Below are 17,909 nucleotides of genomic sequence, written 5' to 3'. Positions count from 1 at the left end.
GTGTGTTAAGTTTAAATATCAGCAGATACAAAAATACTAGGTGCTTTCTTTTCATCTGTTCTAGTCTTGGTGATCAGAGTTACTTGGTGCCTCTTGCTGATAGGAGGTGACAAGTATCCCATAGAATTAATAGAGATGCGCAAGATAACCCGGACACCATGATTTTAAAAAAAAAATACACATATAGCTTATTTTCCAACTACAAAACCACTTTGTTATTCTTTGTTGAGGTTTACACAATTTTGTAACTTATTTATATGTACTCCTCCCTGCGGTTTAAAATAAGTGTCTATTTAGAAATTGACTTAACTTTTCATATTTGTCCTTGTTAAGTGCTAAGTGACCAGATCTCAATACCGTTTCTTTAAAGGTAATTTAGTTAAAATATCTATTTTTTTTCTAGAAATTAATATTTTCTTAAGAGGTGTGCTAAAAGTTAAGTCAACACTTATTTTGAACATGAGGGAGCAGTAATATAGTACTCCAGTAAAGTAAACTAATAAATAAAAATCAACTTTTGCAAAATTAAACACCAACCTTAAGGACCCGTTTGGCCATGAACATTTTTCACTTTTTTGCGGAATTATTTTTTCGTTTTATTTGAAAATCAATGCAAAAATTTCAAATACCAAATTTGAAAAACACCTAAAATCATATTTTCACTTTACGTTTAAATAACTAAATATTCTTGACAAAAACTATAACAAAAAAAAACCTCAAATTCAACTCAAACCTTCTAAATTCCAAATAAAGTAAAAAATATTTGGTTTTCATGACCAAACAAACGCCTACTGCAAAAGGGCTCAAATTTCCTCGGGGGTTAAGTGGCGAACCTGACCCATTTTCAGGTTTATTATGATGTTTGTCCAAAATAACGTTGTACAGTATTTACTCAAAAAAAAAAAAAAGGAAAAAGAACATATAGTATATATAATATATAATACTCTCTCTTTTTCAATTTATTTAAAACTATTTCTTTTTTAGTCTGTATCAAAATGAATGACCTCTTTCCTAATTTGGAAAAAAATTCACTTTATCCACACAATTTTTCAAGGCTTATTTTGAACCACAAGTTTCAAAAGTCTTTCCTCTTTCTTAAATATCGTGTCCAGTCAAATGAGTTCATATAAATTAAAACGGAGTGAGTATAATATTAATAATAATACAGAAAGGAATCTGAGCCATTGCAGTGAGTCCACGACACGGTCAAGTGCACCACGTCACCATCCAACTCACCGGGACAGTGACTCAATGTGATCGCCAATTTCCCAAAAAAAAAAAAAAACAAACAAAGCCCTAACTTTCTCTCTCTAAAATTCAGCCCTTTTTCTCTTTCTTAATCTTCAAAATTTGGGGTATATTCCCTCAATTTTACCCTTAAATTTCACTCACAAGAGCTTTGCTTATATACACATTACACACTTAAAAGATAGTAGTTATACGTAACTGGGCGCTCTATAACGAGTCCTATTGGGGCTTACTTATATTACAGCTTAAGGTGACCTAATTCTTCAGATTCAGTGGTATCTCTGTTTATCTTCGCGGTAATTGATCTTAATTTTGTGCTTCTTTTTTCATGTTTACTCTCTTTAAACCTCCTGTTTTTTTTTTGCGGGTTTAATTGTTTGTATGTACCTGTGTGTGACGTGGAGAGATTTATGCTTTTTTTTGTAGACAGTTTTGACCTTTTTTAATTCGAAATTGTGGAGATTATAGCAAGGTAATAGTAAATCCATATGAATGGACACGTGGAATGATGGTGTAATGCTGATTTAGGTTGATTATTTGGTTTAGTTTTGCAAATTTGCTGGAGCTTGTGTCCTTTGCGTATGTGTTTGTTTGTGGTAATTTTGGTCTATTTCGTGTTTTAGTCGTAGAGATATGTTAATTCATGCTTTGGATTTGTGTGCGTGTGTGTTACCTGTTACTTCATTTGCTTTGTTTATCTTGCTATTTTTGTCTATCGGAAACAGCCTCTCTACCTTGCAAGGTAGGGGTAAGGTCGAAATTTTGCTAAGGGTGTTCAAATGTTGACGAGTAAATGTTTTTTCCCGATGAATGAGTGCAACGAATTTTTTTTAACATCATCACTGCATACCTGCCTAAAAATTTATGGTCCATTTGATTTCACAAGTTGTTCTTGATAAATTTCATTGCTAGAAAACTCTTACGGTGATTGAGTCGCAAATGACAGCAACAACATACCCAGTGTAATCCCACAAGTGGAGAACAACAAGGGGAATTCCGAGAATGTTACAAAGTGAAAAAGATAACGAGCCAATTAATTTTCTTGAAAGATCACCAAATTTTAAATTGAAAAAAAAAAGAAAAAGAAAAAAGGAAAAGAAAGAGAACAAAGTTGGATAATTAAATGTTCACAAAAGCAATTAAAAAAGAGAAGAGAACAAAATAAGTGGTTGCTAACTTGCTATTAGATTTTTTTCGTGTTCTTTTTAACAATACGTCTTCTTCTCTCCAGAACACGTGGAAGGACTTCTCTTCTTTTTCGGGAAATAGGAAGGAAAGAAGAAAAACTAAGGAGTTTCAATAAATGGGTCCAACGTAACTCCAAATCGACATAGAAAAAAAAATGCAAATCATAACTCAGATAAAATAAGTTTAGTCGGAACATGGAAGAAAATAAATGCAAATACAAATCAACCAAGTAGCTTTAGGCATTGTTTGTATGTTTTCTTTTAAAGAAAGAAGATGACCAGTGTTTGACGCAAGCTTTGAACCTTGACTTTTGGGTAAAATTGAACACCCTTCACCACTAAGCTATCTATCTCAATTATTTTAAGGGTGTTCAAAATTTAATCTATATCCAGTTGAGTATAATATCTAATCTATATACTAGTACCATTTTCCAGCCAAGGATGTGTAGGTGACCACCCTTGGCCATGAGTGGCTCTGCCACTGCCTCCTCGGACCCCATTTGTGGGATTAGACTAGGTTTGTTGTCGTCGTCGTCGTCGTTGTTGTATCTTGCTATTTTGCGGTCGTTATTTTCCTTTCTATCCTGTTTTGATTACACTTCTTTTGAGCCGAGTTTCTATTGTCCACCCCACAAAGGTAGGGGTAAGGTCTGTGTTGAAAAAGATAACTTCAACTGATTCTCATGAAGAACTTCATGTATGTGTTTTTAATTTGCGTGACAGGATGGTTTGAGGAGTTATTGAGGTAGTGGTGCAGTTTAGCCATGGGGAGCAGTGATATTGACAAATCCTCTAAGGAGGCAAAGGAGGCGAAAACACCCAATTCACAGGTAACTCTTTTTTTTTCCTTCTTTTTTCTTATTTCTGTTTATAACCTGAGTTATTATATATCATGTGAGCTAGCCTAAATCCATAGCATCATTGTTTTGCATCATGTAGGAGCAGGCTTCATCTACTGCCACTGGTACAGTAAATCCAGACTGGTCCGGTTTTCAGGTTGAGTTTCTCTGTAGCATTGTTACTCAGCCCTTTACTTCAGTTGTTGATATTTCATTGTTGGTAGTCAAAGGACATGGATTATCCTCATGCAGGGATATCCTCAGATGCCTCCACATGGGTTCATGGCTTCAAGTCCTCAAGCACACCCTTACATGTGGGGAGTTCAGGTACGGTCGAATTATGATTCATGATATGTTTAGAGTTTCCTTCAAGAATTAGATTGGCTGTACACGAGGGAGTTTAGTCATCACATCTTCGTAAACAAGCATGTTTCTGGATATTTTAGGATCACTTGCTTGGTTTTCATAATGCTGTATAGAGTTTTATGTTTCAATAATGGTGGATATATGCGGTATTAGTCTGTGATAATCAATGAAAAGCTGCTTGCTATCACCAATTCTGGAGTTGAAAAAGGAGAGAGTTGGGCTTGTACTTTAGAGAAGTTTCAGGAAGCTTGTTTTATAGCTGATGAGCTTTGCTCTTAAGCATCCTCATTTTCTATCACTAACTATTTACTGGTGAAACCTGCTTTTTTGCTACTGAAGTTCATGTTATGCATTGAAGTCTCATTATTCTACCGGTAGGTTCTTTTGATATTGTGTGTTTATATTCAATAATGCCCTCATCCTGTGTAGTCAAAAAGATTAGAAAGGAAAAGAAAAGAATGCTATGCTGAAAAGATGAAAATGTCACTTGTTAGTTTCAGTATATTTTACACTCGAATAGTTGATTTGGCCTTTGTGATGATAGATTCTTGAATTATATCCTGTCTCTAAGGAATGTCAAAGCCGTGGTCATTTTTCTTTCAGCATCCTCCTTAATTATGGACGTAACTTCCATGCTTGTGGAACATTTCTTTGTTTCAGACAGCATTTGTGGAATTTTTTCCATTTATGCTGTTATTATTGTTATTACTGCTTTATTGTTATAATTAGTTTTATTGGTCTGAGGAAGTATCTATAATTGGCATTATAAACTCCTCTTTGAGGAATCAAGTTAATGCAATGATCAAGCATGTCGTGACCTAAATTTGCATCAGTTGTCTTTAGTCTCTTTCTTCAGAATATACTCAGAATGCTCTTTTTTAGAGCTTCGAGAGTTTACTAGCTTTCACATTTGACTGAAGAGATTTTTCTGATTTATGTGATGCTTATAATAGAGAAAACCCTGGTGCCTGTATATTTTTACGGTGTTCTCTCCTGTTTATATTACTATTTAACATAAGTGAGGATGTGAGGGTTTGTTGTCCTCACATCCTCACAGCATCATATAGAATTCTTACTCATGGCTGCTTTGATTTGTCCTTGCATAATTTCATTTGCTTATTTTTGCTCTCATTATTAGTGAAGACCACTTCCACGTGGGCTTTTATAATTGATGTGTTGTGTGATTGTTTCAAAAATTTCTTCTTGTTGCTTATTAGTTTATCCCTTTGATCTGTATTATATGTTGTTTAACTTTTATATTTAATTTAAAATAATTAATTATTTATATAGTCAAGCATGTATTATTATTTTTTTAAATTTACCTTTATTTCGATAATTGAATAATTTCAAAAGCAAGAAATGGTATTAAATTGATAGTATTTACTTAAGGATTAATATAGTCAAAAGATTTCTTACTTCTAGGGGTGCGTAATTTCTGAAAGGGTGTGCCCATAAAAACACCATATAATATGAATCCGGGGAAGAACCTTTTAAATTATTTGTCCTTAGACGGGTAAAATTTAGGTAACTTTAGAGCCAAATTTTCTTTTTTTTTTTCAATAGCAACATTTACTAGGTCTTACTTTACATTTAAACATTTCTCACGTCATATGTTCCTCTATTATTTTAAACCTCTAACATGTTGCTTCTTTAGTGAGATTGCATGTGCTTACAAATACAAAAAGTAAAAATTATTGGATGGTGTTGTATAATATTGAAGATGAAGGTAGCATTACCAGTCTAATTCAAAATCAAATTATATTCATTATCTCTTCTTTGATTAACTAAAAACTAGTTATATGAAGAACTAAATTGATTCTTGAGGCTCATTTTAATGAATTTAGGTTGTTCCTTGAATTTCATCTAAAAGTAACGTTAAAATCCACATTTAACTAGCATAAAGCCTCGAAACATAAAATAAATGAGTGAAAATTTAATAAATATGAAAAGATATCTATTTCTATCTATAAATAAAAATCGCATTCTCACGAAATCATAAAAATACTAAATGATCTTCATCCAGCTGTAATTATCATGCTCTATCATGTTTATAGAATATCGAATCGCTTGCGTCCCTTTGATATTTGCTAAGTTTCCTACCAAACTTGCTTCCTCATAAATAATTTAAAAATTATCCAATTATATGATGAAGAAACTTTAATAATTATGAAAATTTATCAATAAAATATATTTAACCTACAATTACATTAAATTAATTATATAGTAGACAAATGTAACATAAATTATACTTATTAGATAAAATTTACGTACTATCTTTATATCTTGAGTAAGCCGGGCCTCCCGCAACTAGTATACGTATACATGGACAATATTCGTGAAAGGAAAGAATAAATGAAATAGTATGCGACTGCTGTTATCATGGTTCACTAAGTGGGTTTTCCTATCATGAAAATTATGTCAGTAGTTTGCTTTATGCACATCTTGTGGCTCATGGATAATGCATGTCTAATCTCAACTCTCAGCTATTTTTTTTTTGATAAGGTAACTCTCAAGCAACTACTTTTTACTAGCTTAAGAGCCTGTTTGGATGGGCTTATGCCTATAAGCTGTTTGCAGCTTATAAGCTAAAAAAAATAAGTTGGGGTAGTCTAACTTATTTTTTTTGGCTTATAAGCTGTTTTCGCTTTATATAAGCTAAGTCAAATGGGCCCAATTATTTTTTTGAGCTTATTTTAAGCACAAAATGACTTTAAGCTGGCCAGCCAAACACTCAAAAAAGCTGAAAATAGCTTATAAGCAACTTATAAGCCAATCCAAACGGGCTCTAAAGCTGATTCTCGTCAATAGCAGAATAACTTGGGGAACTTTGGTACCACTTTGTGTTGATGCAGTCTCTAGAACACCTTTAATGAGTTTAAGTTGCTTTCTATGCGGAATCTTTTGTTAGTTCAAGTCTCTTCTTGACCATCCATCTTAATTCTTCTTAGATCAACTGCTACTGACTTGTAATGATCCTAAGTTATCGAGAAAATATATGAATTGCGATTGATCCAGTTATCTAGCTCATGTGGTTCTATTGTTGTCTCCATCGCATCTCAAGTCTTGATAAAGGTGACAAACATCGGGTTGGAAATTAGCTACAAAATGCAAATTAAATGCTTGGTTAAGTCCTTGGCGAAGGTTCTAAAATTAAGCAAAAGCAACAATTGTACTGCTAGAGTCTGCTTGGTCAAGTCCTTGCTGAAGGTTCTAAAATTCTGTGAAATTTAAGAGGATGTATATGATTAATTGTAGTACAGCTCCCGAACTAGTCATATGAATCCTCTATATCCATTCTATTTAGGGAATCAGTCATATGCGAAGCTCACAAAGACGAAGTCGTTTACAAGGATGTCTGAGCTAATTATTTTTCTGCTCAAATATTGTGTTGGTTTCTTGTTTCCTGCATCTCCATGGTTTTGAAAAAATAGAGACTTCTGGAAAATTTTCCAGGAGTCAAGCATCTAGAGTGATAAGCGAAAATTTACTAAATCGGTATTTTTTTGAATTTATTTGGAAAACGATGTGCTATCATTTTGAGGATGGTAACTCATACAAGTTACTGTTATTTTTCTTAACCAATTATATGTTTTTCCTTTTTTCAGCATCCTATGCTACCCTATGGTACTCCACCACATCCTTATGTCGCAATGTATCCCCATGGTGGAATATATGCTCATCCATCTATTCCTCCGGTATCATCTTCTTCCCTAATATTTTTCAGCTTGCTACACAGCTCGTGTTTCATTTTGCTAACATGCAATCTTTTTCCTTTTAATCAGGGATCTTACCCCTTCAGCCCCTTTGCGATGCCTTCTCCAAACGGCATTGCTGAAGCTGCAGTAAGTTCGAAGCTAGATATGTTCACTGACTCTATCAATGGTTCAAATTTCTATTTGTCATGCTGCTTCTGGTATATGAACTTTTGTAGGTTAACACCTCTGGGAATGCTGAAGTAGATGGTAAATCATCTGACGGAAAGGAGAAATTGCCCATTAAAAGATCTAAAGGAAGCTTGGGTAGTTTGAATATGATTACCGGGAAGAATAATGAACCTGGTAAAATGTCTGGAGCATCCGCAAATGGAGTCTACTCTAAAAGGTATGGCTATACTCAACTGAATAAATCGTTCGGGAGGAAGAACATGGAAAATAAAGACATACAGAAAGATATTACCACATGGAGATGGGGATTAACACCAGTCTCCTAATCCTTTAGCATTTCCCATCTTCTTCATTGCGCTTGAAATCAACCAGCATGTACTTCAGTCTTCAAACATTGCTGATATGAAAGACACTCAAACTGAGGAAATATATATAAAAACAGAGGATTGGTTGCTATTTGAATTGGTTTACATACTTGGGCACTTCCATGGAAATTGCCTTGATTATTTCTTTCTGCTAAATATAAGCAGCTTGACTGAGATGGTTGGTGGATGAATTATGAATAAAGTAATCGGCTTAGTTGGTAGTTGGTCTAGTGGGTTCTATCAAGTATGCATGCTCTATTGAAGTTGTTTGAGGTTGTTCCATCATCCATGGCTCCAGTTCATGCTCAGAGTATTTTTATGTTTTAATTACCGAGAAATCTGCTTGCACTATTTGGCGCACAGTCCGGAACACTGCAATTAATGGACCCGTCCCTCTACCCTTCTCCATAAATATCAGACTTTTGTCTGTGGTAGGGTTCAAACTTGTGACATACGCCTAATCCACGCATCATGTGCTGCCCTCTTACTACTGGACCAAAGCCCTAGGACCTTCATGCTCCCTTTATTTCTTCATTTATTTTCTTGGTTGCTTGTGTATGTATCATGATTGTCTAGATTCCTTAGTGATCAATTGTGATAAGTTATGCCATGAGAAATTCATCAGTTAAGATTTAAGAGTAGGGTTTTTTATTGAGCTTGTATTCAGAGTGCAACCTTTTTTCCTTTTCTAAAATTATTCACCTTATTGAAAAAAGAGGAAGAATATGATACAATTCTGTTTTATTTTCTTGATTGAATTGCCCTTATATTCAAAACATCTTGAATTCCTCTCCTTCTGTATAGTGCACCATATGCAGTCTGGTGCTTCCCTTCATCTTCTTTTCTGAATCTATTGATCCTCCTCTTCTGTGATAACTTGACAGCAGTCCCAGTCTTTTCCTAGCATCGCCAAACTCAATCGTGCCATAACTAGACAGATGTCCTGTGATTGTGCTGTCATTTCACAATGTAGGAAGAGATGGGTATTTGGTTCTGCATGTTTGTTTAGGTCGTTGAAGTTAAAATGGAAGTCCTGTCAGTTATTGAGAAGTTTGACCTTTGCCAATTTTGGGCTTGCAGTGCCGAGAGTGGAAGTGAAGGCTCAAGCGAAGGAAGTGATGCAAATTCTCAAAATGTGGGTATTGTATGGTGGATATTTGATTTATGTCATCTCATCCTCGGCAGGTTTTATGGTGGATTATTGTTTCTTAAATCTTGTTTAGGCATACTATTAAATAAGCTTTCCATCTTAATGCATCGATTTCGTCTTTTCAAGCATAGGTTTCTCTTTCCATTACCATTGCAGTCAGTATACATGCAAACAATATTTTCGTATTTAGTAGTTAGTACCATCTTTGATTATTCTTCTTGATTGTGTGTAGGAGTCACCAATGAAGTCAGCAGGCAGGCAAGATTCAGGTCTGGTGGTGTGACTTTGCTTTAAACGTTTTGTGATGAGTTTTGAAATGCATTATTGATGTAGAAGTGTGACATTCTGCTACAGCTGAAGCATCTCAAAATGGCAATTCTGCTCATAGTTCTCAGAATGGAGGAACTAGTGCTCCTCATCCATTGATCAACCAAACTATGGCAATCATGCCAATGTCAGCAGCTGGCCCTGGTGGTGTTCCTGGCCCCACAACCAACTTGAATATTGGTATGGACTACTGGAATGCCGCCGCTTCACCAAGTGTTCCTGCAATCCATGGGAAGGTACCGTCTGCGTCAGTTGCTGGAGGAATGGTTACCGCTGGATCAAGGGATATGGTCCAATCACCAATGTGGATTCAGGTATTCTTTTAAAAAAAATTTTTTTTTTTTTTTTTTACGTTCTCTCTTTTTCAAACTTTAACTTAGCATGCGGCGGATCAATTCTGCATGTTGCAATATAAAAACAAGACTGGTGCTCGATTTGAATATACATATGATCTTAATGTTCTATCTTCATGCTAAACACCCACTTTAAGAGCATGTACTTCAGTTACACGGGAGGAATATGAACCGTTCAATATGGTCGTCATAGCCTCATAGGATAACTGGTAGAACTGATTTAATTTGTTCACACATATATATACTTTGTAAATGCCACAGATATTTGCCTGGGTAGTGCAGCTTTTGATGAATAAGCACGTGGTGCAAACTTTTTTATCCAGTTTTATAACTTGTGCCTCGAGGGCAATTATAATAAACTTGTGCCTGATAAGGAAAAACTTTAGTATCAGACAGGCTGCTAACTGGAGAGTTCTAAACAACTTATGCCGTAGGGCATAGGTATACTCCGCTACCTACACTTCTTTATAGAAAAGAAAAGGACAAACTTGAGCCTGATTAGGCAATTAATTGCTTCCTATATCTTACTCGTGCCTTATTAGACACAAGTTTGATATACTTGTCCTTGAGGCACAAGTTATAAAACTGGATAAAAAAGTCTGCATCACTGTGCTTAGTCTTGCCACAGATATATGCTGGGTACTTAGGTGGAACCACCCTAACTGCATGCTCCTCGGATGTCCTTTTCTTGTGTTTCTAACTGCAGACATGTCTCCCTTGATTTTCCTTTCTGTTGCTGCCATGTGACGAGGAGGTTACGGGTTCGAGCCGTGGAAACAACCTCTTATAGAAATGCAGTCAACAGACCCCGCGCATTATGGGAGCTTAGTGCACCGGGCTGCCCTTTTTGTAATTTAGTCCATAGTAACTGATGATATTTCTTTTCCTCAAATTTAGGATGAAAGGGAGCTCAAGAGGCAGAGAAGGAAGCAGTCCAACAGGGAATCTGCGCGTAGGTCTAGGCTACGGAAGCAGGTATGGATAATTCTTCTCTTGTTTCTTTGTCTATCTGGATTGACCCCTGACTCCACTTTGCCTTTCGGAGCCAGGCGGAGTGTGATGAACTAGCACAGCGTGCTGAAGTTCTTAAGGAAGATAATGCCTCTCTTAGGGCTGAACTGAGTCGTCTAAGGAGTGAGCATGACCAACTTGCTGCTCAGAATGCCTCTCTCAAGGTATTTTATCGTTTCCTTTCTTTAGTTCTCTCAAATGAAGAGAAAAAGAAAGACAGATTCAATAGTTGTCAGCCAATTACTGGTAGCACAATGAAGAAACTGAGAGTGGAAATGTCAAAGGATTAATGTTCTTAGTTGAAGGACCAAGCAGCCTGTAATATTTATGCGGTGTGGGCTGTGACATGGTTCAAAGTGCTAATTTCAATTCTTGGCATACTTCGCAGGAGAGACTTGGTGAAGTTCCAGACCGAGATGATCCAAGACCTAGTAGAAATGACATACCTCCAAACAAAGATACTCAGCATTTGTCACAAACAGAGCCCACACAGGGTGGTCAGTGAAGTTCTGGCTCCATTATCGTGGGTTGAAAATTAGGGCTTAACCTAACAAACTTAGTATTGTCTTTAATTTGCATATTGTGTAGTTTAAAATGTGTGAAATCATCTGAGGCTTTTTAGTATCAGGATTTGTTGTCCAATACTGTCCATTGTTTCTCAATTTGGACCAACCTTTTATGGTCGAGGAACTTGGATAATATGTAGAGTATGTGATCGATGGCACGGGATAGTTCTGTGCCAAATAGGTGGTGTCTGTGTTTGCTCAAATTTGTATGTACTGAAATAGTTGATGAGTCTTGCTCCTCTTACAACAAATAAGTACTAGGACTAATAAATGTCCGATATGACTTGTATTATATTCCCCCTTTGGAATCAAATTCCTTTGTCTTTCCCTCAGAGGACCACTGGTGGTTTCTCAGTTTCACATGTAAGGATGTTTTGTTTTTTAAAGAAAGTGAACGGTGGTTTTGCTGGGAAACTTGAACCAACTGAATCGTGGGGAGATTTGGTTCTGTAGTCCATTATTGGACCCTTAAATGGGGGAAAACAAATATAGAAGATTATGTGCTAATAGTTGTTAAGCATCAGAAGAAACACTTGTTAAGCATTCTGGATAATATAGAAACACTTGTTAAGCATCAGAAGAAAAAATTGCCTATTATAACGCATAGCGATAGGAATTCTCTCCGGCATTTCACTTAACTGCTGGGTTGCAATTCAGATAAGTCATTTAACGCAAAATTTCTTCATTCATGACTAGTATGAACAATAAGAAAATAAAAACACCAAATTACATTCATGCATAGGGAATTTTCTTTCCCTAAAAACTTTCAATATGTTGCACAAAAAGAAGCCAGAAAAGGAACCCATTGAAGATTGAACAAAAAAATTCACTTGAAAATCCTGGCTAGCAGAGATTTGTTACTTGAACAAACTTAGTATTAGGCATGAAACTCGACTAATGATTGGACACTTATAGAGTTCATTGCTTACACAAAATTATATTAACTTGTGATAATTAAACGAGACTCCATTTGTCCTAATTTATATGACACACTTTCTATTTTGGTCTGTTCCAATTTATGTCATCTTTCTATATTTAAAAATAATTCAACTTCAAAATTCTCCGTTCACCTTAATGGAATGATTTACAACGGCACAAACATTAACGTTTGTTTTAGACTATAATTTTAAATGTTACTTTCTTTCTTATACACCATGCCTATTCAAATGGTGTCACATAAATTGAGGTGGAAACTTAACTATAATTAAATAATAAAAATCATAAGTAGTATATATGAATATATATGATGTATTTATTTTATTACTGTAATTTGATAAGGAGTGAAAAAAAAAAAAAGAGAGTTCCAACAAGATTTAGATACTTTAGTTTGAATAGCACGTAATCAACGAATGCCCTCTCTCCAAAAAAATCAGCAAAATTGCGGCTGTACCGCAACAGCAGTACCAACCACCAGAGGATTCCTAATCTCCACCACCGGAATAGCTGATGCAAATATCGGTAATGTTTGCTGACGTGTCGGCTCTTCTTCCGTCAGTTGCGGGCTGTTTAAAACACTGCCGCTATGCATTTTCCGACTCCAAATCCCTTCTCTCTCCTCCTTTATCCAAAGTAAGCTTCTTCCTTCTTAAATTATTGACTTATTCAAAGTTTAGTCAAATTGACTCTCGAAAACGATAAAGTATCACATAAATTGGGGATATTTATAAAAACTAGATAAATTGTTACCTTAATATGACTGGGACGGTGCTCATTGTTGGGTTATGAGGATTGCTAGATAAAGGTAAAAGTTGATATTAGTTGTTTATTGTTGCTATTTTAGTTAAGCATCTACATATGTTAATAGCTTGTGAAATATGTAACTCACAAGAGAATTTTATTTAGTATTCATTAGAGAAATACACGATTGAAGAAAGAAATTCCAATTGCTACGGTTTAGATAGTTTATTTTGTTAAATTATTAAATTAATTAAACCATAATATACTCTCCTTTATAGGAATGTTACAAAACACTATGGTGTAAGAGAAAACATTTTTTTTTTCCCCTCACAAAGACAAATATAAACAAGATAAGGACTTAAAGCTCCTCTATCTATGATACAAGGAGTCAATAAAGTCCAAAAGACTGTCGTAATGATATACATTTTTTAGTTTACACCAAAATGATAGAAAATATAGACATTTAGATTTTATATAACGCGCGCATCATTTTTACTGGAATACAGATAGCATTTACTGTGGGATATAGGGCCACATCTCTGTAGTTTCTGTTGAGTGAGGCTGGATTTTTGCATTGCTATCCATGTGAATCAATTCATCTTTAGAGGTACTTTGTTCTTCTACAGGCTCCCCAGGGCCATATCTTTCTCTACCACTTTCTCCCTTTAGGTTGTAACATGACCTGACAGAGAAAGAGCCATATTCGCTGCTTTCCATATTAAAGAAATAGGATTTTGGGATCATTATACGGTATTCTCCTGTTCAGAATAAACTGAGCCACCTATCTATTTCACAGTCCTGGAAATTCCTTCTGAATTTTAGTTGTCTATTATCTATCATGCTGCATTCGATAATAGTATGTGGTAATGCATACAGATCAGGATATGTTCCCTTTTAGGGGTCATCATATAAACATGCATGATGACACACTTTGATCTTCTTACCGTTGAACCACCCTCAGTACTAACCTCTGAAATTCAGCCAATAGGTTCCTTATATCTTCCATACAGAAAAATGAGTTAAGGTCATTGCCTTGGTGCCCAAGGGTGATATGCGTGTTCATTCATCTTTCTGATCTTACCATTCCTTGTAATTACAGCTGTCAATTGGGCTCTATGAGCCACATCGGGGGGTGGCTCATTCTAGCCTAGTTTCAGGTTTTAATCTTTGAGGCTGCTGAAGCTAAAGCCTGAGATCACTATTCAAACTTGGACCTATGGCTTCCATTTCATATGTAAATATTAGAATATCAAAAATTAACCAGCAAATTTGAGGTACGAGGGGTTACATCAAGTAGGCTGAATTGGGATTATCTTCAATCTGGAAATCCTTAAGGTAGATCTATTTCACCTATCGTGCAGGATTATAAGTTTCTCTCCGAGTCAGCAATTAAAAGTTGAATTCGTTTCATGTAACTGATATTAAATTGGTAAATAATAGAGATTATCTTTAGGAGCATGGCAGTAACTGATATAGAGGTGGTTGCATTATGCATGTGATCGAGGAAAAACATCTACCTATCACTAACATTTCAAGCTTTATAACTTGCTCTTGAACATCGTGTGGTTTGGTAAACTTAAAATGTGTAAAGATATCTTCTCGGGATTGTTTTGTTTAGCTTTGCTCGTTAGAAACAATTGGCTAATCAGTGCATGAAATATCTTATTTGTGTTGAAAACTTATTTGTTCAGCTGAAAAGATATGAAATTTGCAATCTATGACTAAAAGTGAAGTTTTATTTTGAGTTAAAAAATTTGAACCTTATTTGTGGCATTTTGTATGCTTGAGTGATGGAATTTTAAACATTTAAGCTGATTTAAGGGCTCCTTGTTTAGCCCTTTCTTTTTGGGGTCGGGGGCTTGAGAGGAGAAGGTTGTTAGGGTTTGGGTGGGGTAGGGGGGCTCGTGTGGTTAAATAGTATGTGTGTCATTGTACTCTCTGCGGCTTCATGTAATACATCTTTCCTCTTGAAGTTAAAACGAGTAGTTCAATTTGACCATTTAGCTGATTATACAATTGTATGTTGATGTTCTTGATGGAGGGTCAAGAAGGTGCAATACTTTCTAGTTTCCAGTATCTCACAAGAGAAATTTCTTTAGTACCGGTAGCAATCTTACATTCATTGCTTATAGGAATCTTACTTTCTTCTGCAGAGCTCTCCATCCTTGTCTGTTCCGAGGCTAGGAATTGGGCCAGGAAAGGCCCAAACCAGAAGCTGGACGACAAGAGCAACAGCATCAGGAAGTTCAGGAGGTGATTTGGTCCCAGTTGCTCCTGTTAAGTTGGAGTCATCTGTTGGTCAATTTTTAGCACAGATGTTGCAAACCCATCCCCATCTGCTCCCTGCAGCTATTGAACAGCAGCTGGAGAACCTTCAGAATGAAAGGGATACCCAATTAAAGGAAAACCAGTCTTCATCCAAAGATGTCCTCCATAAGTAATTTATTTGACCCACGCTTCTTTATGTTTGATTAGGGTGACATATTTCAGTTATTGTTTCCTGCCCAACAGAAAACATAACACCCAAGGCTATTTTTATGGCTATGACTGATATAAATACCATTTGAATTTCAGGAGAATAGCTGAAGTCAGAGACAAAGAAAGGCGGAAAGTATTAGAGGAGATTCTGTACTGCTTAGTTGTACATAAGTTTGTAGACAATGACATTTCAATGATCCCAAAAATATCTGAAACATCAGATCCTACTGGAAATGTGGGTTTTTGGCCAAATCAAGAGCAGAAGCTAGAATCTGTACACTCCCCTGATGCATTTGAAATGATCATCAGCCATATATCTATAGTTCTTGGTGAGCGTGCTGTGGGGCCTCTCGATAGCATTGTTCAAATGAGCAAAATCAAACTTGGTAAGCTCTATGCTGCTTCTATTATGTATGGATATTTCCTCAAAAGGGTTGACGAACGTTATCAACTTGAGAGAACTATGAGCAAGCCTCCTGAGAGTTTCCAGATCTCAACAAATCCTGATGAGCCAGCAAAACCAAGACAGCTATGGGATCCAGATTCATTGATACAAATGTACCCTGAAGATGGTGACAGAGAAGGATTTGCGGATTCTGATTTTGAGAGTAAACCAGAGAGGCTGAGATCCTATGTTATGTATTTGGATGCGGAGACACTCCAGAGATATGCAACCTTAAGATCAAAGGAAGCAGTTACTGTGATCGAAAAGCAGACGCAAGCACTGTTTGGAAGGCCTGATGTTAAAGTTTCTGGTGATGGTACCCTAGATGTATCTAATGATGAAGTGCTGTCCGTTACATACTCCGGTTTGACAATGCTGGTGCTGGAGGCAGTTGCTTTTGGATCATTTTTATGGGAGGCAGAAAGCTTTGTTGAGTCTAAATACCATATTATCAATAGCTAGAGATATTCTTTTGTACTTCAACAGGAAATATTTATTTATGTGCTAGCTCTGTAAATTGTTTACTCGTTCGAACCCACTAAGCATGCATTTTGTATCTTATAATCAACAAGCTCATTTCATCTGTTTTATGCGTACTGCTGTACGACACAAATCCAAATTTCTAAGCTTCCAACTCCAGGAAATGCTGGTCTCCAGTGTGGTCCCAGCAGTCCATGGAAATGCAGAGCACTCTGAGTGTCATTCACGCCCAGTTGTACTACAACCCTTCAGGTCCCCAAAGTGAACAGCCAATGGTCTAGGTAAATGGCTCTATAACTTCTGAAAATTGGCTATGCCGGTATGGCACGGGTTCCAGTCCTGAACCCTTGGTTGTCAGTAGACTGTTCGAGCTGCTCCCGCAGCAAGAGCAGGTCGCTTCGAGCTGGCTGCCGGGGCTCGGACTGCGAATGGTTCCTTTATGGGGTCATCCCGAACAGCCAAAAACTTTATTGTTTGCCTGTTTGGTCCTCCATATTTGTTTATTTTATAATCATCCGGTAATGGTATTTCTGTCTTCAGCTTCTAATATCCTGTTGAACAGTGTGGTCCTTATAATATTGCTGATCTCATGGAGCCATCATTACAATTCTAGTGGAAGCTTCTAAATTGCACATACAATTTGTGTCATAATTTTAGCCCCAACCATGATTGAGATGCTGACTTATTTTTAACTTGTGAAAGAGAAAAAGCGTGCATGCTGATATAGAGTCTTCCTTGCTGCCCTTTGCACGTAATCATCACAGCAATGAAGTGGGAGTTTCTTACTCTTCTCATGCATGATGCGGCCAGCTAATGAAGACTATCTATAAAGAGTTGCCAGGTCAGTTATATTTCTTTGAGGGAGTTCTGTAACTTCTTGTTTTGTTTAGGGAGTACGATGAATCCAAAATTAGAAGTATCGCGTTCCGGTGCCACACCTAGAAAATTAGAAGCCAAAAGCTTTGTGAATGATGTATACGATTTTTTACTCTTTATTGAATCCATTACATATTTAGTGCTTCTATCACTGGGCCTACATATAAGACAATAAAGGGAAGATATCATTGTACATTGTATTTCACATGCATCTGTCATATTCTATCAAGGTATAGGGACGTACATGTAACATGCCTAATGATGACCCCAAAGTTATCCTAGTTGTTGTCCTCGTTAGAGTGACTAATGCTCAAACTATAATAAACTTAATGTTGTGGAAAACTAATTCTGTGAACGAGTATAGACCTACTTCAGAGTATGAAATGCCTTATTTGACATTTGGCTACTGAAACTCCATTTCCAGCTTTGAGGTTTTGGGAGTCAATTTTTCTACTTGAAGATTGGAGTTGCAGTCTAGTGGTTGCAATTCTACCTTACATAAGTATACGTTTCTATTTCACCAAAGATTGTGACTTTTTATCTTTCTATCCCTCAATATTGGGGAGTTCACTCTCACACGTCAAAATTTTGAAGTTGTACAAGAAAGACAAGAACTTTGATTAGACCTCATTTGCAGGCATTGGAGTAATGCTGGCT

General features: G+C 36.3%; 2 protein-coding genes across 2 annotated transcripts; both read left to right on the top strand.

Moving 5' to 3' along the window:
* The first annotated feature begins 1,258 nt into the window (after window positions 1–1,258).
* Window positions 1,259–11,609, top strand: LOC132635361 (bZIP transcription factor 16). Its single transcript, XM_060351724.1, has 13 exons — window positions 1,259–1,544; window positions 3,159–3,265; window positions 3,375–3,431; window positions 3,527–3,601; window positions 7,246–7,335; window positions 7,423–7,482; window positions 7,572–7,741; window positions 8,970–9,024; window positions 9,272–9,308; window positions 9,394–9,680; window positions 10,617–10,694; window positions 10,769–10,894; window positions 11,119–11,609. The coding sequence occupies exons 2-13, from the start codon at window positions 3,200–3,202 to the stop codon at window positions 11,233–11,235; spliced, it is 1,218 nt and encodes a 405-aa protein (XP_060207707.1). The 5' UTR covers window positions 1,259–1,544; window positions 3,159–3,199; the 3' UTR covers window positions 11,236–11,609.
* A 974-nt stretch (window positions 11,610–12,583) lies between these two features.
* Window positions 12,584–16,479, top strand: LOC132635362 (UV-B-induced protein At3g17800, chloroplastic). Its single transcript, XM_060351725.1, has 3 exons — window positions 12,584–12,865; window positions 15,127–15,410; window positions 15,548–16,479. The coding sequence occupies exons 1-3, from the start codon at window positions 12,743–12,745 to the stop codon at window positions 16,356–16,358; spliced, it is 1,218 nt and encodes a 405-aa protein (XP_060207708.1). The 5' UTR covers window positions 12,584–12,742; the 3' UTR covers window positions 16,359–16,479.
* Window positions 16,480–17,909: the final 1,430 nt, after the last annotated feature.

This window comes from Lycium barbarum, chromosome 4, assembly GCF_019175385.1.
Source record: "Lycium barbarum isolate Lr01 chromosome 4, ASM1917538v2, whole genome shotgun sequence".
NCBI classification, from domain to species: domain Eukaryota; kingdom Viridiplantae; phylum Streptophyta; class Magnoliopsida; order Solanales; family Solanaceae; genus Lycium; species Lycium barbarum.
The sequence above is the reverse complement of the archived record's forward strand: the minus strand, read 5'-3'. Positions and strand labels throughout refer to the sequence as shown.

Bases quoted from the DNA above. Each gene is read 5' to 3' on its own strand.
- LOC132635361 (XM_060351724.1), top strand. From the start codon at position 3,200: ATGGGGAGCAGTGATATTGACAAATCCTCTAAGGAGGCAAAGGAGGCG. The intron at 3,602-7,245 runs GTACGGTCGAAT...TCCTTTTTTCAG, and splicing joins CTTACATGTGGGGAGTTCAG to CATCCTATGCTACCCTATGG. The intron at 9,025-9,271 runs GTGGGTATTGTA...GATTGTGTGTAG, and splicing joins GTGATGCAAATTCTCAAAAT to GAGTCACCAATGAAGTCAGC.
- LOC132635362 (XM_060351725.1), top strand. From the start codon at position 12,743: ATGCAAATATCGGTAATGTTTGCTGACGTGTCGGCTCTTCTTCCGTCA. The intron at 12,866-15,126 runs GTAAGCTTCTTC...TTTCTTCTGCAG, and splicing joins TCTCTCCTCCTTTATCCAAA to AGCTCTCCATCCTTGTCTGT. The intron at 15,411-15,547 runs GTAATTTATTTG...TTTGAATTTCAG, and splicing joins TCCAAAGATGTCCTCCATAA to GAGAATAGCTGAAGTCAGAG.